Source organism: Pseudophryne corroboree, chromosome 4, assembly GCF_028390025.1.
Source record: "Pseudophryne corroboree isolate aPseCor3 chromosome 4, aPseCor3.hap2, whole genome shotgun sequence".
Classification (NCBI taxonomy): domain Eukaryota; kingdom Metazoa; phylum Chordata; class Amphibia; order Anura; family Myobatrachidae; genus Pseudophryne; species Pseudophryne corroboree.
The window spans coordinates 452,155,032-452,182,475 of record NC_086447.1 but is presented as its reverse complement, the minus strand read 5'-3'; the positions used below and the strand labels follow the sequence as shown (position 1 = coordinate 452,182,475).

The 27,444-nt window shown below is 47.5% G+C and overlaps 1 protein-coding gene across 1 annotated transcript in view; it reads left to right on the top strand.

The window, feature by feature from the left end:
- The window catches only part of MDN1 (midasin AAA ATPase 1), a 695,825-nt gene that overhangs the window by 226,858 nt on the left and 441,523 nt on the right, over positions 1-27,444 (top strand). The window contains exon 21 of the mRNA XM_063916985.1: positions 4,322-4,469. Coding sequence (XP_063773055.1) covers positions 4,322-4,469 — 148 coding nt within the window. The remainder of the gene's footprint in view (positions 1-4,321; positions 4,470-27,444) is intronic.

The following is a 27,444-nucleotide window of genomic DNA, read 5'->3' as shown; positions in this document are numbered from 1 at the left end:
TGATCAGCGGATGCCGATTCCAAAAAGGGGGTGGAAAATCTTCCCTTTACAGGTGATGCCTTGTTTGGTGACAAATTAAATAAATGGATTTCTCAGGCAACGGTGGGTAAGTCTACCTATCTGCTGTCGGCCGTGCCACCTACTAGGCGCCTTTACTCTGGACCTTTCTTGCAGTCCTTTCGTGTGGCGAGGTTCAGAGGCCGAGGAGCCTCCGATGCTCTTAGAGGATCTCATGGTAAGTCACGAAAACCTGCAGTTTCCTTGGACCAAACCCCCGGAAACTCTACCACAAAGCCTTCCGCATGACGGTCGGCCTCAACAACAGGGCGTCTTTCTGGTAGGTGCTCGCCTTCAACACTTCGCCCATGTGTGAGCAAAGTCCTGCTGGGATCCTTGGGTGAGGGTCCTCAATTCTCACTTCCTCCTCACAGATTTTTTAGGTCAAGCTTGCCAGCTTTACCCGCAGCAAAAGTTACCTTGCAAGAAGCCATTCAGAAACTTTTACAGATGGGAGTTGTTGTCCTAGTACCTCCTCCGTTACACAACAGTGGGTTTTACTCCAGTCTTTTTGTCGTTCGGTGCGGCCCATCTTAAATCTGAAGGTGTTGAACCCTTATCTGCGGGTATTCAAATTCAAGGTGGAATCTCTTTGGGCAGTGGTGTTCAGTCTGGAGGAAGGGAAATTTCTAGTGTCCCTAGATGTCAAGGATGCGTACCTACACATCCCCATGTGTCCTCCTCATCAAGCTTACCTCAGGTTTGCTACCTTGGACAACCAGTTCCAGGCCTTATCCTTTGGGCTCTCCACAGCACCACGGGTCTTCACAAAGGTCATGGTGGAGATGATACTACAACTGCGCAAGATGGGTGTCAACCATGTCCCCTACTTGGACGATCTCCTGATAAAGGCAATGTCCAAGGAACGTCTGCTGCAAAGCATCGACCTGACAACTCAGCTGCTGACGGATCATGGATGTATCCTAAATTTTTGAAAATCTCGCTTCGAACCATCCCAACATCTTCAGTTCCTGGGGATGACATTGGATTCGGTGTCTCAATGTGTTTCTCCATATGGACAAGGCTTTATCTCTCAGAGCTATGGTGCGCTTAGTGCTCAGACCCTGCAAGGTCTCAATACATCCTTACATACACTTACTGCGCAAGATGGTGGCCGCAAACGAGGCAGTCCCATACGGCATGTTTCATGCCTGACTTTTAAAGCTGGTTTTGCTGGACAAGTGGTCAGGGTCGCACATGCGTCAGACGGTGACCTTGTCTCCGAAAGCACGGATTTCTCTGTTGTGGTGGCTACAAGACCCTCACCTGGTTGATAGCCGGAGTTTCAGTACCCAGTCATGGATTCTACGGACAATGGATGCCAGCCTCCGGGTTTGGGGGGCTGTGACTCAGGGGACCCAGTTCCAGGGACGGGGGTCGAGTCGGGAATCTTTACTACCGATCAGTGTCCTGGAACTCAGGACAACATACAATGTCCTTTTTAAAGCTTCCTACCTTCTCCAGGATCAAGCCATCCAAGTTCAGTCTGACAACACCACGGCGGTGGCGTACATAAACCGACAGGGAGGAGCGAGAAGTGTCAAAGATACTCCTCTGGGTGGAAGCCAATGCAAGGGCCAACTTGGAAGTGGACTTCCTCAGCAGTCACGACCTCCATCTGGGGGAATGGGGCCTTCGTCCTCATGTGTTTTAACAATTGGTTCACCGGTGGCAGTGTCCGCAGATGGACCTGATGGCTTCTCGTCTAACAAGAAGCTACACTGTTACTGTTCCAGAATGAGGGATCCGCAGGCTGTGGCAGTGGACGTGCTGACGGCCCCATGATCTTACCAGTTTGTTTACCTGTTCCCTCCAATCCCGCTCATTCCAAAAGTTCTAAAAAGACTCAAAAGGGAAAGCGTTCAGGCAGTTCTGATTGCCCTGAATTGGCCTTGCCGGGCCTGGTACACATGTCTCTGGAGGAACCCTGGCCTCTGCCGCTTCTAAAGGATCTTCTTCAGCAAGAACCATCTATCCAGACTTACAGCGGCTACGTGTGACGGCTTGGAGGTTGAGAGGCAGATTCTAGCCAGAAAGGGTCTCTCTTCCAAGGTTAATTCCACTATGGTACAGGCCCGGAAGGTGGTTTCATCAAAACACCACCACCGTATTTGGAAGAAATATATTTCTTGGTGTGAGGGAAGAAAGGTTTCTCCCGTGGAATTTCGAATTGGTCGTGTTCTGCTATTTCTGCAAGCAGGAGTGGATATGGGCCTACGGTTGGGCTCCATCAAAGTACAGATTTCGTCTCTCTATTTTCCTCCAGAAGCAACTTGCATTGTTGCCGGAGGTGCAGACTTACTTGAAAGGAGTTCTTCATATGCAGCCACCTTTCGTCCCTCCCACGGCTCCGTGGCATCTAAATGTGGTTTAGTCTTCAATCGGACTGGTTTGAACCTTTTACAGAAGGTGGAATTGAAATTTCTTACTTGGAAGACCGTCATGTTGCTGGCGTTGGCGTCTGAGGGCTGAGCTCAGGACCCGGTTTCAGTTTTTGCATAAAGTGGTGTCGGCATTTCACGTAGATCAGCCGATTTGTGGTTCCAGTGTTGGCTGATGTTTCGGTGGACCGAGTCCTTGGATGTGGTGAGGGCTCTGAGGATTTATGTCAAAAGGACGGCTCATCTTGGGAAATCTGACCCGCTGTTTGTCCTTTATGATGCCACAAAGATTGGTAGGCTGGCTTCTAAGCAATCTATTGCTCAAGTTAATTATTCAACAGGCCTATACTTTGGCGGCTCTGCCTTTGCCGACGTATATTTAGGCCTGCTCGACAAGGTCGGTGGGTTCTTCCTGGGCGGCTGCTTGGGGTGTTTCGGCTTTACAGTTGTGCCGAGCGGCTACTTGGTCTGGTTCGAACACTTTTGGAAGTTCTACAGGTTTGACACCTTGGCCAAGGATGACCTTCAGTTTGGTCAGGCGGTTTTACAGGGGTCTCAGCCCTCTCCCACCCGTTTTGGGACTTTCCCACAGTACTAAAGTACTCACTTGGTAAAGTATCCACTTGGACGTAAGAGATCATAGGAATTTAATACTTACCAATAATTATTTTTCTCCTAGTCCGTAGTGGATACTGGGCGCCCGCGTCATTGCTTCGTATCCTGTTTACTGAATGTGAGTGTTGGTTGAGCCACAGTTGCGGCCCCTTTGTTATGTGGGATTAGCTTTGCTGTCCTTGTTATGCTGGTTGTCGCTATCCTCTGTTTGGTTAGCGCTCCTGTTTAGTTGGGTTGTGTGTTGGTTTATTGCCTCACCGATTTTATTTGTTTCTTCTCTCATGGTATGTCCATCTCCTCGGGCACAGTTTTCCTAGACTGAGTCTGGTAGGAGGGGCATAGAGGGAAGAGATAACACACAGACACAGACACACACTCACAGACACAAACACACACACACACACACACACACACACACACAGTTTTAAAGTGCCAGGCTCCAGTGGACCCGATCCATACCCCACGGTACTAAAGTACAGTTCCCCAGTATCCACAACGGACTTCGAGAAAAGGAATTACCGGTAGGTATTAAATTCCTATTTTAGTCTATCTACATATATTCAGATGTAAAAGGAATGATAAGCTGTATAAAATTGGTTTTATTGAAAGATGTAACATTAATAATGTTATTAGGCTTTCATTTATGTTAAAAAGCATTAAAACATAGCAGATCATGATTTCTAATACATGATTACATTTTTATTCATTGAATCATTAATGCCCCCAAAAAAATACTGGTGTAAAATTTTTTTTTTATATAAGTGTTTATTCTTTTATTAAAAAAAAAAAAAACATCCCCATCCCTGCTATTTACAGTATTTTAATAACTACATTAAAATAATGATGGTGCTTGTAGGAATATTCAAATGTGTTTCAGCGCAGAAAGCATGTTTTCTTGCAGGTAAGTCCCAGAGAAAGGTGTGCTGCAACTTGAGCTATACTTTTAAGTGATTTGAGATATGCAATGCATACACGGGATCAGTATGTGTTACCGGCAGACGGGATGCAGACAGCAGCATCCCGTCTGTCGGAATCCCAGCAGTGAGTTGGCTCGCCGTGCTTTGGCGTGGACCCCTCACCCAAGTGGGAATAACCTGTTGTGGTCGGGAATCCGCCTGTCGTTATTTCATTGGGTGTTGGGATTCCGGCGTCTCTATCTTGAATGCCGGAATCCTGACAGCCGGTATCTTAACTGCATCTCGCGTACACATCTGTGTTTCTTTCTTAAACCTAATTATGTTTTTTTTTTTTTTTTTTTTTCCCCATAGTTTTTATTTGGCAATACGAAAGAAGTCTAATGTAGAGCTCGTGGATGGAACAGGCCACAGACCACATTTCAGCTTGCGTACACTTTGCAGAGCGTTAAGATACGCTGCATCAAATCCATGTAATCACATTCAGAGGTCCTTATATGAGGTAACTAATTTGGACTATTAGCAGCTTTACAGCATCTGTGGCTGTTTTTCTTTTTGTATATTTTGTGTATTTGTTAAATGTATTTAAAGGACATTTTAAATAGATTTTTTTTATTGTCCTTGTTTAAAAAATTTTCACCCAAACCTTCATTTCTCTAACGTTTTAGGGGATACTGGGATGGTATTAGTACCATGGGGTATAGATTGGATCTATTGGAGCTTTGGCACTTTAAAAATCTTCAGACTCCGTTTAGAAAAATGTGCCCAGGGAGCCGGATGCATTCTCTGGAGCTCCAGAGTGTTTTCTTCAAAACTTTTATTTTAGCTTTTTATTTACTGGCAACGCTGGCTGGCACCAGTCTGCCTGCGTCGTGGGTCTTAGGTGTGTGGTCCGAATCAACCTCTTATAGGGTTAATGGTCCGGATCCCTGCTGACAGGACAAAGCTCCTGAGGTGGTGTTTCGCATTATCCCCAGGGTGTACTCGCATGCCGCCACCCCTAACAGAGCTGAAGACGCTGGTGCGGTGAGTACACAAACCGGGGTCCCGGTTAGCGGGTACCCGGTTACAATTGCGGCATAAGGGCGTGGCTGGCACTTGGCTGCGGTACCCGCTGCAGAGACCCACACTGGTGCTGACACAGAAGGGTTTTTTTTAACCTTTGTTTCTGTATTATGGAGAAAAAGCCAGTATAATTATACACAAGGGACCGTGCAACATTAAGGGGGTGGGGCTTCCCAGAGAGCGGGACCAGTGGCTTGGTGGCGCCATTTCCTGCTGCCTCAGACTGCATGCAGGGAAGTGCTGCTCCTTGAAAGAGCCCCTAAAGTCACCTTAAACTGGTATCGGGGATTTGTAGAAGGGGATGAGCAATATATTGTCAGAAAAACTAGTTACGTTATCGAAGGCTCTAGTTTATGCTCGGCAAAGCACTGCTTAGCTGTGTAGCATTGTGTGCTAGTTTTTATCCATCTCTATATCACTCCATCCATGCTGTCTCGGGTTCTGTGTTAATTCACTACCACTGTGTGTGTGTGTGTGTGTGTGTGTGTGTGTGTGTGTGTGTGTGTGTGTGTGTGTGTTCTGCTGTATCACCATGTCTGGCAAAAAGGCTATGTCGATCCTGTAACACAAAGTTTTCCCCTTCTCCAGAGGGATCTCTGTTGTGTGCTCAGTGCACTCTCCCTTCTCAGGGAAGCACCACACAGGAACCAGAATGGCTGGATTCATTTAAAGGAATGATATCTAACATTAACTCTGATTTGGCTACTGCCAGGCAGGAAAGACAAATGCTTAACAAAATCTGTATGACTTTATCTTATGTCCTAGTGGATACTGGGATCTTGTACTATGGGGTATAGATCGGTTCCACTTGAGCATGTGTGTGCTGGCTCCTCCCCTCTATGCCCCTCTTATTAGACTCCATTTAGAAAAATATGCCTGAGGAGCCGGGTGTACTTCTCTGGAGCTCCAGAGATTTTTCTTTAAAGTTTATTATTTTTAGGTAGTTCTGGCTGACAACCAGACTACCTGCTTCATGGGAATTAGAGGGGGGACCTAACCAACCTCCTGAGGATTAATGGTTCGTAATCCCAGCTGACAGGACACTGTGCTCCTGAGATGCTGATCACACTCGGTTAGAGTGTGTGCCCACGCCGGCAGCTAGCCGCCACCCTTTTAACAGATGCCGAAGATCCAGGTGCTGTAAGTGTTACACCGGGGTCCCGGTTAGCAGGTCCCCGGTGCAGTGTTGGCAGTTGTCACTGGCTCGAAGCTGCGGTGCCCGCCGCGGGCAAACTGGCTCTGTTCTAGAAGCCCCACAGTGCTCACTGTCTTAAGGCTTTGTGTGAACTGTATATGGATGTATAATGTTATTTTTAACATTGCCAGTATAAAACCACCATTACATTGGGCAGGGCTTCCCGGAGCGGGAACAGAGGTAGGAAGGCGCCATTTACTGCTGCTGTGGATCATCAGGCTGCATGAACGCTGCTCCTCCAGAGACCGACTCTGCTACAGACTGTAAACTGGTACCAGGGGGTCATAGAAGGGGGGAGCACGCCAGTGGTAGCGCCGCTGCACTCCTGTCAGGTCATAGACATACTTTCACACTTTGTGCTGCTGTGTTTCTGTGTGCTGGTGTCCGCTCCTCAGTGTCACTCCAGGGGCTCTCTAGGGTCTGTGTGTAGGCGTTAGTCAGTGTTCTAAGCTGTATTACGGTTGTCCAACATGTCTGTGGACATGGTTATGTGTACTGCTTGCAACTCAACCCCCTCTTCAGCGGGGTCACTTATGTGTGAACAATGTTCTTTGTCACCACAGAGACACAGTTCACATGCGCCTAACTGGCTAGATAGCTTCAAAAGCATGATTCAGAATGTAAATTCAGTATGGGTGGCTGCTAAAAGAGAGAGGTGCTACGACAATCTATTGATTGTGTGGCTAAGGCTGCAGATGCCAAGAAGGCTTATCAGCCCCCTCTAGTGGTATCCCATAAACGCTCTCCTCCTCAGGTATTACAGTCTGACTCTGATCAGCCGGATGTGGAGGATGATGAGGACAGCTCTCTGTCCCTTGGAGTGGAGGCTCTCATCTTTGCTATTAGAGAGGTCCTCCACATACCAGATCAGTAGGCGGAACCAGATGAGGAATTATATTTCTCTGACGTCCTAAGTGGATGCTGGGACTCCGTAAGGACCATGGGGAATAGCGGCTCCGCAGGAGACTGGGCACAACTAAAGAAAGCTTTAGGACTACCTGGTGTGCACTGGCTCCTCCCACTATGACCCTCCTCCAGACCTCAGTTAGAATCTTGTGCCCGGCTGAGCTGGATGCACACTAGGGGCTCTCCTGAGCTCCTAGAAAAAGTATATTTTTTATTTTCAGTGAGATCTGCTGGCAACAGACTCACTGCTATGAGGGACTAAGGGGAGAAGAAGCGAACCTACCTGACTGGAGATAGTTTGGGCTTCTTAGGCTACTGGACACCATTAGCTCCAGAGGGATCGAACACAGGACCCGACCTCGATCGTTCGGTCCCGGAGCCGCGCCGCCGTCCCCCTTACAGAGCCAGAAGCATGAAGATGGTCCTGAAAATCGGCGGCAGAAGACTTCGGTCTTCAACAAGGTAGCGCACAGCACTGCAGCTGTGCGCCATTGCTCCTCATGCACACCTCACACTCCGGTCACTGATGGGTGCAGGGCGCTGGGGGGGGGCGCGCGCCCTGAGCAGCAATATTAAACACCTTGGCTGGCAAATCTACACAATATATAGTCATATAGGCTATATATGTGTAAAATACCCCTGCCAGAGATCCATAAAATGCGGGAGAAAGTCAGACGAAAAAGGGGCGGGGCTATCTCCCTCAGCACACTGGCGCCATTTTTTCTTCACAGTGCAGCTGGAAGACAGCTCCCCAGGCTCTCCCCTGTAGTTTTCAGGCTCAAAGGGTTAAAAAGAGAGGGGGGCCACTAAATTTAGGCGCAATATTGTGTATACAAGCAGCTATTGGGGGGAAAAAATCACTCAGTTATAGTGTTAATCCCTGCATTATATATAGCTCTGGTGTGTGCTGGCATACTCTCTCTCTGTCTCCCCAAAGGACTTTGTGGGGTCCTGTCCTCAGTCAGAGCATTCCCTGTGTGTGTGCGGTGTGTCGGTACGGCTGTGTCGACATGTTTGAGGAGGAAGGTTATGTGGAGGCGGAGCAGATGCCGATTAAATGTGATGTCGCCCCCTGGGGGGCCGACACCAGAGTGGATGGATAGGTGGAAGGTATTAACCGACAGTGTCAACTCCTTACATAAAAGGCTGGATGACGTAACAGCTATGGGACAGCCGGCTTCTCAGCCCGCGCCTGCCCTGGCGTCTCAAAGGCCATCAGGGGCTCAAAAACGCCCGCTACCTCAGATGGCAGACACAGATGTCGACACGGAGTATGACTCCAGTGTCGACGAGGTTGAGACATATACACAATCCACTAGGAACATCCGTTGCATGATCTCAGCAATGAAAAATGTGTTACACATTTCTGACATTAAACCAGATACCACAAAAAAAGGGGTTTTATGTTTGGGGAGAAAAAGCAGACAGTGTTTTGTTCCCCCATCAGATGAGTGAATGAAGTGTGTGAAGAAGCGTGGGTTCTCCCGATAAGAAACTGGTAATTTCTAAAAAGTTACTGATGGCGTACCCTTTCCCGCCAGAGGATATGTCACGTTGGGAGAATATCCCTAAGGGTGGATAAGGCGCTCACACGTTTGTCAAAAAAGGTGGCACTGCCGTCTTAGGATACGGCCACTTTGACGGAGCCTGCTGATAAAAAGCAGGAGGCTATCATGAAGTCTGTATATACACACTCAGGTACTATACTGAGACCTGAAATTGCTTCAGCATGAATAGTGCTGCTGCAGCGTGGTCTATTACCCTGTCAGGACAGGGATACTATTTGCTAACCATAGTGCATATTAAAGACGTCGTCTTATATATGAGGGATGCACAGAGGGATATTTGCCGGCTGGCATCCAGAATTAATGCAATGTCCATTCTGCCAGGAGGGTATTAGGGACCCGGCAGTGAATAGGCGATGCTGACTTTAGAAGGCACAAGAAGATTCTGCCTTATAAGGGAGAGGAATTGTTTGGGGATGGTCTCTGGGACCTCGTATCCACAGCAACTGCTGGGAAGGAAAAAATTTACCTCAAGTTTCCTCACAGCCTAAGAAAGCACCGTATTATAAGGTACAGTCCTTTCGGCTTCAGAAAAGCAAGCGGGTCAAAGGCGCTTCCTTTCTGCACAGAGACAAGGGAAGAGGGAAAAAGCTGCACCAGACAGCCAGTTCCCAGGATCAAAAATCTTCCCCCGCTTCCTCTGAGTCCACCGCATGACGAGGAGGCTCCACAGGTGGAGCCAGGTGCGGTAGGAGCGCGTCTCGGGAACTTCAGCGACCAGTGGGCTCGCTCACAGGTGGATCCCTGGGTTCTGCAAGTAGTATCACAGGGATACAAGCTGGAGTTCGAGGCGACTCCCCCTCGCCGTTACCTCAAATCAGCCTTGCCTGCTACCTTCGAGGAGAGATAGTACTGGCGGCTATTCACAAGCTGTACTTCCAGCAGGTGAAAATCAAGGTACCCCTCCTTCTACAAGGCCGGGGTTATTATTCCACAATGTTTGTGGTACTGAAACCAGACGGGTCGGTGAGACCCATTCTAAAATTGAAATCCTTGAACACTTATATACGAAGGTTCAAGTTCAAAATGGAATCGCTCAGGGCGGTTACTGCAAGCCTGGACGAAGGGGATTACATGGTATCACTGGACATCAAGGATGCTTACCTGCATGTCCCCATTTACCCTCCTCACCAGGAGTACCTCAAAATTGTGGTACAGGACTGTCATTACCAATTCCAGACGTTGCCGTTGGTCTGTCCCCGGCACCGAGGGTATTTACCAAGGTAATGGCCGAAATGATGATACTCCTTCGAAAAAAGGGAGTTATAATTATCCCGTACTTGGACGATCTCCTTATAAAGGCGAGGTCCAGGGAGCATTTGTTCGTCGGAGTAGCACTATCTCGGGAAGTGCTACAACAGCACGGCTGGATTCTGAATAGTCCAAAGTCGCAGCTGGTTCCTACGACGCGTCTACTGTTCCTGGGTATGGTTCTGGACACAGAACAGGAAAAAGGGTTTCTCCCGGAGGAGAAGGCCAAGGAGTGGTCATCTCTAGTCAGAGACCTCCTAATACAAATACAGGTGTCGGTGCATCAATGCACGCGAGTCCTGGGAGAGATGGTAGCTTCTTACGACGAAATTCCATTCGGCAGGTTCCATGCAAGGATCTTCCACTGGGGTCTGTTGGACAAGTGGTCCGGGTCGCATCTTCAGATGCATTGGCTGATAACCCTGTCTCCAAGGGCCAGGGTGTCGCTGTTGTGGTGGCTGCAGAGTGCTCATCTTCTAGAGGGCCGCAGATTCGGCATACAGGACTGGGTCCTGGTGACCACGGATGCCAGCCTTCGAGGCTGGGGGGCAGTCACACAGGGAAGAAACTTCCAGGGACTATGGTCAAGTCACGAGACTTCCCTACACATAGATATTCTAGGACTAAGGGCCATTCACAATGCCCTAAGTCAGGCTAGTCCCCTGCTTCAACACCAGCCGGTACTGATCCAGTCAGACAACATCCCGGCGGTCGCCCATGTAAACCAACAGGGCGGCACAAGAAGCAGGATGGTGATGGCAGAAGCCACAAGGATTTTCCGATGGGCGGAAAATCATGTGTTAGCACTGTCAGCAGTGTTCATTCCCGGAGTGGACAACTGGGAAGCAGACTTTCTCAGCAAGTCCACCCGGGAGAGTGGGGACTTCATCCAGAAGTCTTCAAAATGATTGTACACCATTGGGAAAGGCCACAGGTGGACATGACGGCGTCCCGCCTCAACAAAAAGCTAAAAAGATATTGCGCCAGGTCAAGGGACCCTCAGGCGATAGCTGTGGACGCTCTGGTAACACCGTGGGTGTACCAGTCGGTGTATGTGTTCCTTCCTTTGCCTCTCATACCCAAGGTACTGAGAATACTAAGAAGGAGAGGAGTAAGAGCTATACTCGTGGTTCCGGATTGGCCAAGAAGAGCTTGGTACCCAGAACTTCAAGAAATGATCTCAGAGGACCTATGGCCTCTACCGCTCAGACAGGACCTGCTGCAGCAGGGGCCCTGCCTGTTCCAAGGCTTACCACGGCTGTGTTTGACGGCATGGCAGTTGAACACCGGATCCTAAAGGAAAAAGGCATTCCGGAGGAAGTCATTCCTACGCTGATTAAGGCTAGGAAAGATGTGATCGCAAAATATTATCACCGAATATGGCAAAAATATGTTGCTTAGTGTGAGGCCAGGAAGGCCCCAACGGAGGAATTTTCACTGGGTCGATTTCTGCACTTCCTGCAGTCAGGAATGACTACGGGCCTAAAATTGGGTTCCATTAAGGTCCAGATTTCGGCTCTGTACATTTTCTTCCAAAAAAGAACTGGCTTCACTGCCTGAAGTTCAGACTTTTGTTAAGGGAGTGCTGCATTTTCAGCCCCCGTTTGTGCCTCTAGTGGCACCGTGGGATCTCAACGTGGTGTTGGATTTCCTGAAGTCGCTTTGGGTTGAGCCACTTAAATCCGTAGAGCTAAAATACCTCACGTGGAAAGTGGTCATGCTGTTGGCCTTGGCGTCGGCCAGGCGTGTATCAGAATTGGCGGCTTTGTCATGCAAAATTCCTTATCTGATTTTCATATGGATGGGGCGGAATTGAGGACTCGTTCCCAATTCCTTCCTAAGCTGGTATCAGCTTTTCATGTGAACCAACCTATTGTGGTGCCTGCGGCTACGTGGGACTTGGAGGACTCCAAGTTACTGGACGTAGTCAGGGCCCTGAAACTATATGTTTCCAGGACGGCTGGAGTCAGGAAAACTGACTCGCTATTTATCCTGTATGCACCCAACAAGCTGGGTGCTCCTGCTTCAAAGCAGACTATTGCTCGCTGGATCTGTAGTACGATTCAACTTGCACATTCTGCGGCTGGACTGCCGCATCCTAAATCAGTGAAAGCCCATTCCACGAGGAAGGGGGCTCTTCTTGGGTGGCTGCCCGAGGGGTCTCGGCTTTACAACTTTGCCGAGCAGCTACTTGGTCGGGGTCAAACACATTTGCTAAATTCTACAAGTTGACACCCTGGCTGAGGAGGACCTAGAGTTTGCCCATTCGGTGCTGCAGAGTCATCCGCACTCTTCCGCCCGTTTGGGAGCTTTGGTATAATCCCCATGGTCCTTACGGAGTCCCAGCATCCACTTAGGACGTCAGAGAAAATAAGATTTTACTCACCGGTAAATCTATTTCTCGTAGTCCGTAGTGGATGCTGGGCGCCCATCCCAAGTGCGGATTGTCTGCAATACTTGTATATAGTTATTGCCTAACTAAAGGGTTATTGTTATGAGCCATCTGTAGTGAGGCTCAGTTATATTTCATACTGTTAACTGGGTATAATATCACGAGTTATACGGTGTGATTGGTGTGGCTGGTATGAGTCTTACCCGGGATTCAAAATCCTTTTCCTATTGTGTCAGCTCTTCCGGGCACAGTATCCTAACTGAGGTCTGGAGGAGGGTCATAGTGAGAGGAGCCAGTGCACACCAGGTAGTCCTAAAGCTTTATTTAGTTGTGCCCAGTCTCCTGCGGAGCCGCTAGTCCCCATGGTCCTTACGGAGTCCCAGCATCCACTACGGACTACGAGAAATAGATTTACCGGTGAGTAAAATCTTATTTTTAATGTTAGACCAAAGACCTCAGCAACTTTTCCTGTGTCTAAGGAATTAAACTCCTGGCCAGGGAGGCTTTGTTAAACCCTGATAAATTTAAAGTCCCTCAGAGGTTTTTAACTACTTTTCCCCTCCCTGCTGAGGACAAGAAGATATGGTTAAAATCCCCCATCAGTTTATACGTCTGTATCCAGACTGTCCAAAAAATTAGTACTTCTGGTACCAGGGGCTGTATCCCTGAAGGAGCCGGCTGACCGTAAGATTGAGACTACGCTCAAGGCAATTTATACGGCAACGGGCGCAGCTCAGCGCCCCACAATAGTTTGTGGGTGGATTTCTCGGGCGGTAGTCGGGTGGTATGACACTGTTATTGAAAGTTTAGACTCTCTACCCCAGGATGAGGTCATTACTCTGCTCTAACATATACGTGATGCTGCAAACTTTGAGCAAAGCTATTAAGGAGTTGTGTAAGATAAATGGCCGCACTACTGCTATGGCTGTTTCGGCGCGCAGGGCTCTGTGGTTACGTCCGTGGTCTGCTGATGCTGACTCCAAAAAAGGTGTAGAAAATCTTCCCTTTACAGGTGATGCCTTGTTTGGAGACAAATTAAATAAATGGATCTCCCAGGCTACGGCGGGTAAGTCTACCTATCTGCCGTTGGCTGCGCAGCCTGCTAGACGTTCTTACACCGGACCCTCCTTGCAGTCCTTTTTGTGTGGCAAGTTTCAGAGGCAGGGGCCTCCACCACCTCCAGAGGGTCTCGTGGTAAGTCCCGTAAACCTGCACCTGCCGTCTCCCTGGACCAGACCACCGAATCTCCTGCCGCTAAGCCTTCCGCGTGACTGTTGGCCCCAGCGGAGAGGCACCTTTCAGGTAGGTGCTCGCCTTCAACACTTTGCCCACGTGTCCTGCCGGGATACTTGGGTGAGGGACCTTATTTCCCAAGGATACTGGCTGGAATTCCAGAAACTCCCTCCTCACAGGTTTTTCAAGTCTGGCTTACCAGCTTTACCTGCAGCAAGAGTTACCTTGCAAGAGGCTATTCAAAAGCTTTTACAGACAAGGGTGGGTGGTGCCTGTACCTCCTCAGTTATACAACCGGAGTTTTTACTCCAGTCTTTTTGTCGTACCCAAACCAGACGATTTGGTGCGCCCCATCTTGAACGTGAAGTCTCTAAACCCGTATCTGCGAGTATTCAAATTCAAGATGGAATCCCTGCGGGCGGTGGTGTCCGCGCTGGAGTAGGGGGAGTTCATGGTATCTCTTGATGTCAAGGATGCTTACCTACACATTCCCATGTGGCCCCATCATCAGGCTTACCTCAGGTTCGACATATTGAACGACCATTTCCAGTTTCAGTCCTTACCCTTTGGATTATCCACAGCTCCAAGGGTTTTCACCAAGGTCATGGTGGAGATAATGCTGCAGCTGCGCATGATGGGAGTGAACATAGTCCCCTACTTGGACGATCTCCTAATAAAGGCTGTGTCCAGGGAGCGTCTGCTGGACAGCATCGATTTGACGACTCGACTACTGACGGATCATGGGTGGATCCTAAATTTTCAGAAGTCTCACCTGGAACTTACTTTTAATATATAATTTCTCTAGTTGCTAATCTAACATTTGTGTATTAGTGTATATTGAGAAGTCATACTATGCAAATGTTTCTATTTGGGTATGATTATTCCCTCATGAATCACTATTCACTCTCTGGCTTAACAGACATTTGATAAAACAGCCTAATATTACACACTCTAGGATACACATCCACCAATATCCTTATTTCTCTTACGTCCTAGAGGATGCTGGGGACTCCGTAAGGACCATGTGGATAGACGGGCTCCGCAGGAGACATGGGCACTTTAAGAAAGACTTTAGGATTTGGGTGTGCACTGGCTCCTCCCTCTATGCCCCTCCTCCAGACCTCAGTTGATTACTGTGCCCAGAGGACACTGGGTGCTTTTCAGAGGCTCTCCTGAGTTTCTGACAGAAAGTATTTTGTTAGGTTTTTATTTTCAGGGAGCCTGCTGGCAACAGACTCCCTGCATCGTGGGACTGAGGGGAGAGAAGCAGACCTACTTCTGTGAGTTGAAAGGCTCTGCTTCTTAGGCTATTGGACACCATTAACTCCAGAGGGATCGGTACGCAGGTCTCATCCTCGCCGTCCGTCCCGGAGCCGCGCCGCCGTCCTCCTCACATCTGAAGGTAGAAGCCACGTGAGTATGAGAAGTTAGAAGACATCAGAGGCGGCAGAAGACTTAAATGTTCTTCACTGAGGTAACGCACAGCACTGCAGCTGTGCGCCATTGCTCCCATTCACCTCACATACTGTGTCACTGTAAGGGTGCAGGGCGCGGGGGGGGGCGCCCTGGGCAGCAAATAAACCTCTCCTGGCAAAAGATGGGTATATACAGCCGGCCACTGTATATACCTACGAACCCCCGCCAAAGTTTTGTATTTTAGAGCGGGACAGAAGCCCGCCGCCGAGGGGGCGGGGCTTCTCCCTCAGCACTCGCCAGCGCCATTTTTTCTCCACAGCACCGCTGAGAGGAAGCTCCCCGGACTCTCCCCTGCTTAGATCACGGTGACAAGAGGGTTTTAAAGTAGAGGGGGGGGGGGCACATAATTGGCGAATTGAGTATAAAAGCGCTATCTGGGTAAACATAAATATTGTGTTATTGTCCTGGGTTATTATAGCGCTGGGTGTGTGCTGGCATACTCTCTCTCTGTCTCTCCTAAGGACCTTGTGGGGGAACTGTCCTCAGATAAGAGGGTTCCCTGAGTGTGTGGTGTGTCGGTACGTGTGTCGACATGTCTGAGGTAGAAGGCTTCTCGAGGGAGGAGGAGGAGCAAATGAATGTGGTGGCGCCGACACCTGACTGGATGGATATGTGGAATGTTTTAAGTGCCAATGTAAATTTATTTCACAAAAGATTGGATAAAGCTGAAGCTAGGGAACAGTCAGGGAGTCAACCCATGCCTGTACCTATGTCGCAGGGACCTTCGGTGTCCCAAAAGCGCCCACTATCCCAAATAGTTGACACGGATACCGACACGGATTCTGACTCCAGTGTCGACTACGATGATGCAAAATTACAGCCAAAGGTGGCTAAATGTATTCGATATGATTATTGCAATCAAAGATGTTTTGCATATCACAGAGGAACCCCCTGTCCCTGACACGCAAGTACACATGTATAAGGGAAAGAAAACTGAGATAAATTTTCCCCCCTCACATGAGCTGAACGAGTTATGTGAAAAAGCTTGTGAATCTCCAGACAAGAAACTGCAGATTCCCAAAAGGATTCTTATGGCATATCCTTTCCCGCCAATGGACAGGATACGGTGGGAATCATCTCCTAGGGTTTGACACGCTTATCCAAAAAGGTAGCGCTGCCTTCCCAAGATACGGCTACCCTCAGGGATCCTGCTGATCGCAAGCAGGAGTTTACCCTGAAGTCCATTTATACACATTCAGGTACCTTACTCAGACCGGCTATTGCATCGGCATGGGTGTGTAGTGCTGTAGCAGCATGGACAGATACCTTATCAGCGGAAATTGATACCCTGGATAAGGATACCATCCTATTGACCCTAGGACATATAAAAGATGCTGTCTTATATATGAGAGATGCACAAAGAGACATTGGTCTATTGGGTTCGAGAATCAACGCTATGTCGATCTCGGCTAGAAGAGTCCTTTGGACCCGACAATGGACAGGTGATGCCGACACAAAAAGGCATATGGAGGTTTTACCTTACAAGGGTGAGGAATTGTTTGGGGAAGGTCTCTCGGACCTGGTCTCCACTGCTACGGCAGGCAAATCTAATTTATTACCTTATATTCCCTCACAACCTAAAAAAGCACAGCATTATCAAATGCAGTCCTTTTCGATCAAATAGAAATAGGCCGTGGATCGTCCTTTCTTGCCAGAGGTAAGGGCAGAGGGAAAAAGCTGCACAACACAGATAGTTCCCAGGAACAGAAGTCCTCCCCGGCCTCTGCAAAATCCACCGCATGACGCTGGGGCTCCACTAAGGGAGTCCGCCCCAGTGGGGGCACGTCTTCGAATTTTCAGCCACACCTGGGCCCACTCACAGGTGGATCCCTGGGCACTAGAAATTGTTTCCCTAGGTTACAAACTGGAATTCGAAGAGGTGCCTCCTTGCCGGTTTTTCAAATCGGCTCTGCCAACGTCTCCTCAAGAACGGGATATAGTGTTAAATGCAATCGACAAATTGTATCTTTAACAGGTAGTGGTCAAGGTTCCCCCGCTTCAACAGGGCAGGGGATATTACTCAACCCTGTTTGTGGTCCCAAAACCGGACGGTTCGGTCAGACCCATTTTAAATTTAAAATCCCTGAACCTATACTTGAAAAGGTTCAAATTCAAGATGGAATCGCTCAGGGCAGTCATCGCCAGCCTGGAAGGGGGAGATTTTATGGTATCTCTGGACATAAAGAATGCATACCTTCATGTTCACATATATCCACCTCATCAGGCGTACCTGAGATTTGCGGTACAGGATTGTCATTACCAATTTCAGACGTTGCCGTTTGGGCTTTCCACGGCCCCAAGAATTTTCACCAAGCTAATGGCGAAAAGGATGGTGCTCCTGCGCAAGCAAGTTGTCACAATTATCCCGTACTTGGACGATCTCCTCATAAAAGCGAGATCAAGAGAACAATTACTGAACAGCGTGTCACTTTCACTGAAGGTGTTACAGCAACACGGCTGGATTCTCAATATCCCGAAGTCGCAGCTGGTTCCTACGACTCGTCTACCCTTCTTGGGCATGATTCTGGATACGGACCAGAAAAGGGTGTATCTGCCGATAGAAAAGGCTCAAGAACTAGTGACTTTGGTCAGGAACCTATTGAAACCAAAACAGGTGTCAGTGCATCACTGCACGCGAGTCCTGGGTAAGATGGTGGCATCTTACGAGGCCATTCCATTTGGCAGGTTCCATGCACGGACCTTCCAATGGTACCTACTGGAAAAATGGTCCAGGTCGCATCTACAAATGCATCGTTTGATCACCCTGTCCCCCAGGGCCAGGGTGTTTCTCCTGTGGTGGCTGCAGAGTGCTCCTTCTAGAGGGCCGCAGATTCGGCATTCAGGACTGGGTCCTGGTGACCACGGACGCGAGCCTCTGAGGTTGGGGTGCAGTCACACAAGGAAGAAACTTCCAGGGTCTTTGGTCAAGTCGGGAGACTTGTCTTCACATCAACGTCCTGGAGCTAAGGGCCATATTAAACGCCCTTCGTCAAGCGGAGACTTTGCTTCGCGATTTACCAGTTCTGATCCAGTCAGACAACATCACCGCAGTAGCTCATGTAAACCGCCAGGGCGGCACAAAGAGCAGAGTGGCAATAGCGGAAGCCACAAAGATTCTACGCTGGGCAGAAAACCATGTTAGCGCCCTATCAGCAGTGTTCATTCCGGGAGTGGACAACTGGGAAGCAGACTTCCTCAGCAGGCACGACCTGCATCCGGGAGAGTGGGGACTTCATCAGGAAGTCTTCACACAGATTGCAAGCCAGTGGGGCCTGCCCCAGATAGACATGATGGCGTCCTGCCTAAACAAAAAACTGCAAAGGTATTGCGCAAGAGACCCTCAGGCGGTAGCGGTGGACGCACTAGTGACACCGTGGGTGTTCCACTCAGTATATGTTTTTCCTCCTCTTCCTCTCATCCCAAAGGTGTTGAGAATAATAAGAAAAGGAGGAGTTCGGACAATTCTCATTGTTCCAGATTGGCCACGAAGGGCCTGGTACCCGGAATTGCAGGAGATGCTCACAGAAGATCCGTGGCCTCTTCCTCTAAGACAGGACCTGTTGCAACAGGGGCCCTGTCTGTTCCAAGACTTACCGCGGCTGCGTTTGACGGCATGGCGGTTGAACGCCGGATCCTAGCGGAAAAGGGCATTCCGGATGAGGTCATTCCTACTCTGATAAAGGCTAGGAAGAATGTGACAGCTAAACATTATCACCGTATATGGCGTAAATATGTTGCTTGGTGTGAGGCCAGGAATGCTCCTACGGAAGAATTCCATCTTGGCCGTTTCCTTCACGTTCTACAAACTGGAGTGAATTTGGGCCTAAAATTAGGCTCCATTAAGGCTCAGATATCGGCATTGTCCATTTTCTTTCAAAAAGAATTGGCTTCACTTCCAGTAATACAGACTATTGCTCGCTGGATCTATACCACGATTCAGTAGGCGCATACGACGGCTAGATTGCCGTTACCTAAATCAGTCAAGGCCCATTCCAATAGGCTGCCCGTGGGGTCTCAGCACTACAGCTGTGCCGAGCGGCTACTTGGTCAGGGGCAAACACGTTTGCGAAATTCTACAAATTTGATGCCCTGGCTGAGGAGGACCTCCTGTTTGCTCAATCGGTGCTGCAGAGTCATCCGCACTCTCCCACCCGTTTGGGAGCTTTAGTATAATCCCCATGGTCCATACGGAGTCCCCAGCATCCTCTAGGACGTAAGAGAAAATAAGATTTTAAACCTACCGGTAAATCTTTTTCTCGTAGTCCGTAGAGTATGCTGGGCGCCTGTCCCAAGTGCGGACTACTTCTGCAAGACTTGTGTTATGGTTGCTTTCAGTTTCCGACTGAAGCTATGTTGAATTTCATACTGTTAACTGGTTAGTTTATCACAAGTTATACGGTGTGATTGGTGTGGCTGGTATGAATCTTGCCCTTGGTTTAACATAAATCCTTTCCTTGTACTGTCCGTCTCCTCTGGGCACAGTTTCTCTGAGGTCTGGAGGAGGGGCATAGAGGGAGGAGCCAGTGCACACCAGGAACTAAATTCTTTCTTAAAGTGCCCATGTCTCCTGCGGAGCCCGTCTATCCCCATGGTCCTTACGGAGTCCCCAGCATCCTCTACGGACTACGAGAAAAAGATTTACCGGTAGGTTTAAAATCTTATTTTCCTTAATTTATTTATTCCATTTAACCCTTGCTGGGAAACTGGGTTTTAGCTTACAAAAAATATTTTCTTTGCACTCTACCAATAAGGATTTGAGTGACAAACTAGAGATCTCCTGAAGCAGGGGAGGCCCCTGATTTCAGGGATTTAACATCAGTCCCCAAATGACAGGCGCTGTCATCAACTAGGGTGAATTTATGATGCAGACTATGAACTTACAGTTACGCATGTGACTCCAGACTCTGACTTACGTCACATTTTTGTCATCAAGGCAAAAATAAGACTGTATGGAATGTAGATCGCCAATAAATTGGGCATTCACGTATCATCTTTCTGCTAAAAATTCTTATTCGTTCTATATTTAGTTTCCAGCATTCTTTTTCCCTTTTATTTACCCAATACTTGCGCGCTCATCCATTTGGACAGCAGCAGCACTATTTTCTCACTTGGTAATAGTACTCTCTCATTCAGCAAGATTACTGCCATACTCCACAGGATAAGCCCAATCTCATCTGATCTTGGAAGCCAATCTATGGTAGGCCTGGTTAGTAAATGATGGGGAGACCAGCAATGAATACCAGGTGCAGTAAACTAGTATGCTGAACAGCAGAAGGAAACCACCCGCCTACCACTTATTTTCGATCTACTTTCCTGTGTCTACTCGGACACTCTATTAATACTTTTCTTTATAGGAGCACCAGGGGTTTATGGTATGGATCATGTTTAGTCCCAACGTACCTCCAAAATAAAGGGGATATTATATATCAATGGCACTACTAAGGGGCATTGAGTGATATAGGCTTTGTAATCAGTGTCTTTTGGATGGTCAGATTATAAGGAGGCACTAATCCTTTGAATTAAAAAGCCTTGTGGTGACACCACTGTCTCAATATAGAGCTGCAGGTGTTTAAGAACCTATATAGGCAACATTTTTATTCACTGAGATCTATGACCCGTATCTTTGAGAGTGACAATATAAACTAATTAGTTTGCAACTAGAGAGACTGCTGAACAATGAACCCTGTGGGGATAATAAACCTGTCTTGAGATATTAATTATAGACAGATTTACCAGAGTAATTATTATGTCAAATATCTTCACCTAGGCAGCTATTCACTACCAATGATAATTTCTTTTATGTGGTATTAATCATGCAAAATAAATTGGTAATATACAAGGCAATTTGCAAATGTATATAAAAAACTTTTTGAAGTATTGTGGTGTTCTATCACATTATTTTAATATTGAATTAAAAGTTAAGTTTTATTGTCTAACTATAATCATAAGAGTGCCCCAGCACAGAGTCTTTCTTTTTTTTCTCCCTTCTTTTTTGCGAAGTACTCAATATCCCAGATAAAGAGGCAGAACCTGATGAAGAGGCGTATTTTAATGTGAAACCAAACTCTACTGCCACATTTCCTGTCTCCAAGGAATTAAACACACTTTTTAAAGAGGCGCGGGTTAATCTTGATGAGAAATTTCAAACCCCTAAGCGGTTGCTAACCTCTTTCCCTTTTCCTCTAGAGGATAAGAAGGTGTGGGAAAATCCCCCAAATGTGGATACCTCAGTATCCAGGCTGTCATGAAAAATTGTACTGTCTGTACCTGGCTTGATCTCCCTTTAAAGATCCTGCTTATCGTAAAATTAAAACTACGCTCAAATCCATTTACACAGCAGTTGGAGTCGTACAGAGACCCACCATTGTCTGTGGTTGGATCACAAGAGCCATGGTAAAATGGTCTGGTAATATCATTGAGGGGATTGACACTATGCTGCAGGATGAGATCCTAACTCTACTGCAACATATACAGGATGCTGCTAACTTCATGAGTGAGGCAATCAAGTTGATAGGCCTTATTAATGCCTGCTCCACGACTATGGTGGTGTCTGCCCACAGAGCCCTATGGCTGTGACAATGGACAGCGGATGTTGATTTCAAAAACGGCGTGGAGAATCTTCCCTTTACGGGGATGCCTTATTTGGTGAGGAACTAAACAAGTTGATTTCACAAGCAATTTTGTCCACCTCTACTGTCTGCAGCTTTTCCGTCTAGACGTCCTTATCCCGGCCCCTCTCTACAGTCCTTCGTGTTGCCAGATTTAGAGGCAGGGCCAGTGGTGCCTCAAATGCAACTAGAGGAAATCGAGGTAAATCTTGTAGACCAGCGGCAGCTGGTTCAGTGGACCAGACTCCTGGATCTTCCTCCACGAAGCCCTCCGTGTGATGGTTGGCCCCAGCTGCAAGGGAGCTTTCAGGTGGGTGCTCGACTGCAATAGGTCATCGGCAGCGCAACTGGGTGCTTCAGCAGAACAGATATGTAAGGCAGTCACATGGTCTTCCATTAACGAATTCATTAGACATTATGCCTTTGATACCTTTTGCCTCTCAGGACGCTGAATTCGGGCGAGGGATGCTCCTGTCCAATCAGAAGCGTCGCCACCACTAAATTGCTTTGGGACATCAAAGTTATACTGTGGACCCTGCAGGAGAAATAATAATTATGGTAGACTTACCGTTGATAACTCTATTTCTCATAAGTCCACAGGGAGCCCACCCTGACGCATTTGATTTGAGGATCCTTTCACTCCCTAACCTCTTCCTTCTTGTACGAAAGGGTGTGCATGTGTGTTCTTCTCGCCTAATTAGGGTGTCCTATGATGCTCCTGCCTTAAGCTTTGGAAAACAACTGAATTGCCTGAGCCAGGTGGCAGGGATATAGGGACGGGTCCGTTGTATTCTGGGAGTCCGAAAGCTTTGATTGTTTGGTGCCAATCCGCTGTCGCTACATCATATCCCAAATGTTATCCTGTGGATCCTGTGCCCTTGGGAGAAATAGTTCTCAACGGTAAGTCTACCGTACGATTATTTCCTGTCTTCACCCCTACACCACATACTTGGACTTTCACTTCGTGCATTTTGCCTGCAAGGTAAAGCCAAAAGCCAGTCATTTCCTAGACAAACAACATCTACTAAATATACAAAACCCAGGTCAAAGCAGGCATGGGCTGCAAGACAGTTCCCAATATGAGAAGCCCACTGCCTGACGGGGCATGCCTTCTCCCGGGTAACACGGTGGCATGCCGACTTCTCCAGTTTGCACACGCCTGGCGCCAAACTACAACAGACATCTAGGTGCAAGAATTGGTCTCTCACAGGTGCGCGGTCTCATTCAAATGACAGCCCCCTCAACATGTCTTTTGCACAGGACTCCTTTCAGACCCCGGCAAAAGCTTTGGCCATACAGACTTTTATTCAATCCATCCTGCATTAAGGAGTGATAGTACCAGTCTCCTTGCTCACACTCTTGCGGTATCTGTTTCTATTCAACACTATTCCTGGTGCAGAAACCCAATGGGTCTCATCGACCTATCCTAAACCTCAAATCTCTCAATAAATTTGTCAGAGTACCCAAGTTCCATATGGAAACCCTACACTCCATTGTTCTAGAAATGGAGCTGGGGAACTTCATGGTGTCTCTGGACATCCAGGATGTTTACCTGCATGTCTATATAGCACCTTCTCACCAACAATCTCTGAGGTCTGCACCTTCGTAGCCGACATTCACCTCTTGCATCAATGGCATGTGGTGCTCCGCAGTTTCCACAGCAGTTTTTCGCAAAAGGCGTCATTAGTCCAGTTACGGTACACCTTCACCACAGCAGCACGCGAACAGTTCACAAACTGCGTTGTTTCAGAAATACTGCCATCCTTGGTCCGAAAGCCGATAATAATTTGTTTGCCCATGACGGCAACGGGTGATGTGTGCAGATGGCCTATCGCGCAAATTAAATACCCTTTAAGTCAGCCCACGAAACGTGACGTATTTCATGGGCTAGACACTGCCGACGTCAAATGTAGGTGGTCATAATAATGTGACTTGGCCCTGTGTGTGTATGTGTATGTATGTATGTATGTGTGTGTGTGTGTGTGTATATGTGTGTATATATATGTGTGTGTGTATATATATGTGTATATATATATATATATATATATATATATATATATATATATATATACATATATACATATATACATATATACATACATACACACACACACACACACACACACATACACACACACACACACACACACACACACACACACACACACACACACATACACACATACACACACACACACACACACATACACACACACACACACATACACACATACACACATACACACACACACACACACACACACATACACACATACACACACACACACATACACACATACACACACATACACACATACACACATACACACACACACACACACACTGGATTATTGGGTTCTGTAGTTAATAATTATATGATAAGCATGCCTGTATTAACAAGATATTTCATAAAGTCTTTGGGGTATATGCAATTGCCTGCGAATCGCGGCAATTTTTCGCCCGTTTTTTAATTCGACACAATTCGACCGTCGAATTCCGGCAAGTGGGTGCCGGAATTCAACATATTCAATAAAAAACGGATTCGACAGTCCCGCTGTCGAAAAACGGCCGATTTGACGGATTTTGATTAGACTTGTAAAAATTTAAAAAAAATACGGGAAAAACTGTAAAAACCCCGAAAAAAATTTGCGTGGGGTCCCCCCTCCTAAGCATAACCAGCCTCGGGCTCTTCGAGCCGGTCCTGGTTCTAAAAATCCGGGGGAAAAACTGACAGGGGATCCCCCATATTTTTAAAACCAGCACCGGGCTCTGCGCCTGGTGCTGGTGCAAAGAATACGGGGGACAAAAAGCGTAGGGGTCCCCCGTATTTTTTACACCAGTATCGGGCTCCACTAGCTGGACAGATAATGCCACAGCCGGGGGTCACTTTTATACAGCGCCCTGCGGCCGTGGCATTAAATATCCAACTAGTCACCCCTGGCCGGGGTACCCTGGGGGAGTGGGGACCCCTTCAATCAAGGGGTCCCCCCCCCCAGCCACCCAAGGGCCAGGGGTGAAGCCCGAGGCTGTCTCTCTCTTCCCCCCCCCCCCCCCCCACCCCCCATCCAAGGGCTGCGGATGGGGGGCTGATGGCCTTGAGTAAAATGATAGAATATTGTTTTTTTTCCAGAAGAACCTCAAGTCCCAGCAAGCCTCCCCCGCAAGCTGGTACTTGGAGAACCACAAGTACCAGCATGCGGGTGGAAAAACGGGCCCGCTGGTACCTGTAGTTCTACTGGAAAAAAAATACCCAAATAAAAACAGGAGACACACACCGTGAAAGTAAAAGTTTATTTCATACATGTCGACACACACATACTTACCTATGTTGACCCGCCGACTGCCACGCCCCCCCTCGTCACTGAAGAATCCGGGGTACCTGTGAATAAAATTATACTCACCTGATCCAGTGTCCGGATCTTTTTAAATAATCCTCGTACTTGGCAAAACAACAAAACGGCAACCCGGACCAAACGGACTGAAAGGGGTCCCATGTTTACACATGGGACCCCTTTCCACGAATGCCGGGACCCCACGTGACTCCTGTCACAGAGGGTCCCTTCAGCTAATCAGCGAGCGCAACGTCGTGGCACACTGCTGATTGGCTATGCGCGTCTGAGCTGTCAGACAGCGCATCGCAAAGCCCTACCATTATATTCAATGGTGGGAACTTTGCGGTCAGCGGTGAGGTCAGCCGCTGACCGCGGGTAACCCCACCGCTGTCCGCAAAGTTCCCACCATTGAAACTAATGGAGGGAGCTGTACGATGCGCTGTCTGCCAGCTCAGACGCGCATACAGCCAATCAGGAGAGTGCCACGAAGTGGCGCTTCCTGATTGGCTGAAGAGACCTTTCTGTGACGGCAGTCACGGGGGGGGTCTCTGCATTGGGGGAAATTGGTCCCATGTGCTTGTATGCTGTCTATTATTACAGACTGCAGCCTAATCAAACAGTTTATCCAGTAAATTTCCCTCCAGCTAGGTTCATACTGTCACCACCGTGCTTCAGATCCTAGTATATTCCGAGCTCCTTATTGTTAGACTGAGCTATCCAAGAAAGGATATGAGAAGAACTCTATTACACGGGCACTATTTTGTATTGAGTTCTAAGATATAACTTACAATTGGAATGCATTAAAAGGATTTTTGTTTATTCAAAAAAGGCGATTATCCCAAAAATTACAAGTGAGCTATACACATGCGCAAAACACAGACAAATATTTTAGAAAGAATAGAATATATAAGGAATCGTAAGAGGGGTACAAAAAGATAAACCAAAACAAAACACTTTTCCTGAGAGAGAATAATGAAAATAATTACAGGTATAATCAATCAAAGTTTAAGTAACTTGATATAACCATCATAAAATAATCAAATTCTGTTTTCAAATTGCTGTTGTGTGAGGCATATTATACGTGCTGAATTTCAGCAATAGGCTTAACAATATGGGGTTGTACAGTGTACGGTTTTGTTAAGCAATCATAGGAAGACTGGGCTGTGCTGCTAGTTTCAATCTGTTAATGAAATACATAATAGCCAATATAAAGGATTTAGTATGATTTACCTGATGGATGGGATACCAGCGGTCATAATACAGACATCTGCATCCCGACCATCAGAATCCCGACATCCCCCTAAAAAGTACTCTAAGCCTCCCCTGCCCCCTACCCTAACCCTCCTTTGTGGGTGACTAACCTTAACCCTCCCTCCCCACTGCCTAAACCTTACCCAGCCCCTGTGGGTGCCTAACCCTATCCTTCCTGTCCCTGCACTCTAACCACCCTGAACCTAACCTCCCCATCCCCAGCGGTAGGACGCAAGCGCGTCCTGCTATAACAAAGATCTGGATTCCATGCGTTGGTAATTTAATGCCGGGATCTGGACCTCCATCGGGAATTTGATGTTGGTCTTATGCTTTAGTTTGGGATTCTCGCATAAGTATTTTGACGCCCTGGATGCCGTCCGGCGACATTTTAACTGCATCGCAATATAAACAGCGTTTCAAACTGACTGTAGCAGCATGGACCAACAACGGAAAAGTCCAAGTCGGAGTCAACCGATATGGTTTTTTTTTGTTTTTTTTTTGGTCTCAGGTAATAATGTACACACAAGATTAATAATAATTATTCATAGTCACTTGTTCATATCAATAACTGACACTATTGTCACTTTCTCTGGTATATTTTGTTGCAAAGAACAGGGCACTTCATGTAGTGTTTATATAAGTAGTAGGTAAAAGTAGCCACATGGGTGTGTTGCCCATGAATTGCGTCTGCCCATTAATTTGCTTGCGCACTGAGTAAATGGGTGAGGGAATTCCAGTGCTTCCCAGTGGGTTAAGTATCAAATGCCGGTTTCTACTAATGTGTGGAGACCACTTGTCACATTGAAATCAGTGCAGGATAGGTGATGGCACATTACACATTGAGAATGCCGGTGAAATCAGATATTGAAGAGAAAACATGAATTACATGTCAGTCTGTATTGCCATCAGATGCTGCTTCACGCTGTATGCAATAATCACAGTGGCAATGGGTGAGCCATACTGAACGCGATACTGTGGTGTATGAAAGGAATGTTAGAAAGGCATACGGTATGCACCTTGTTAATAGTATTGCAGTCCACAGTGTCCCAAAGCATAGTTTCAGTACGCCTTTTATTGGATACATTAAATGAAGAGGCGCCCACTTTACCTAAATACCTAGTGTGGGGTCAGATTGCCCATGTGTAACTTTTTATCTCCCACTTGGGTGCTGCTGGTCAGGTATAGTTGGCTCCTGATATGTCC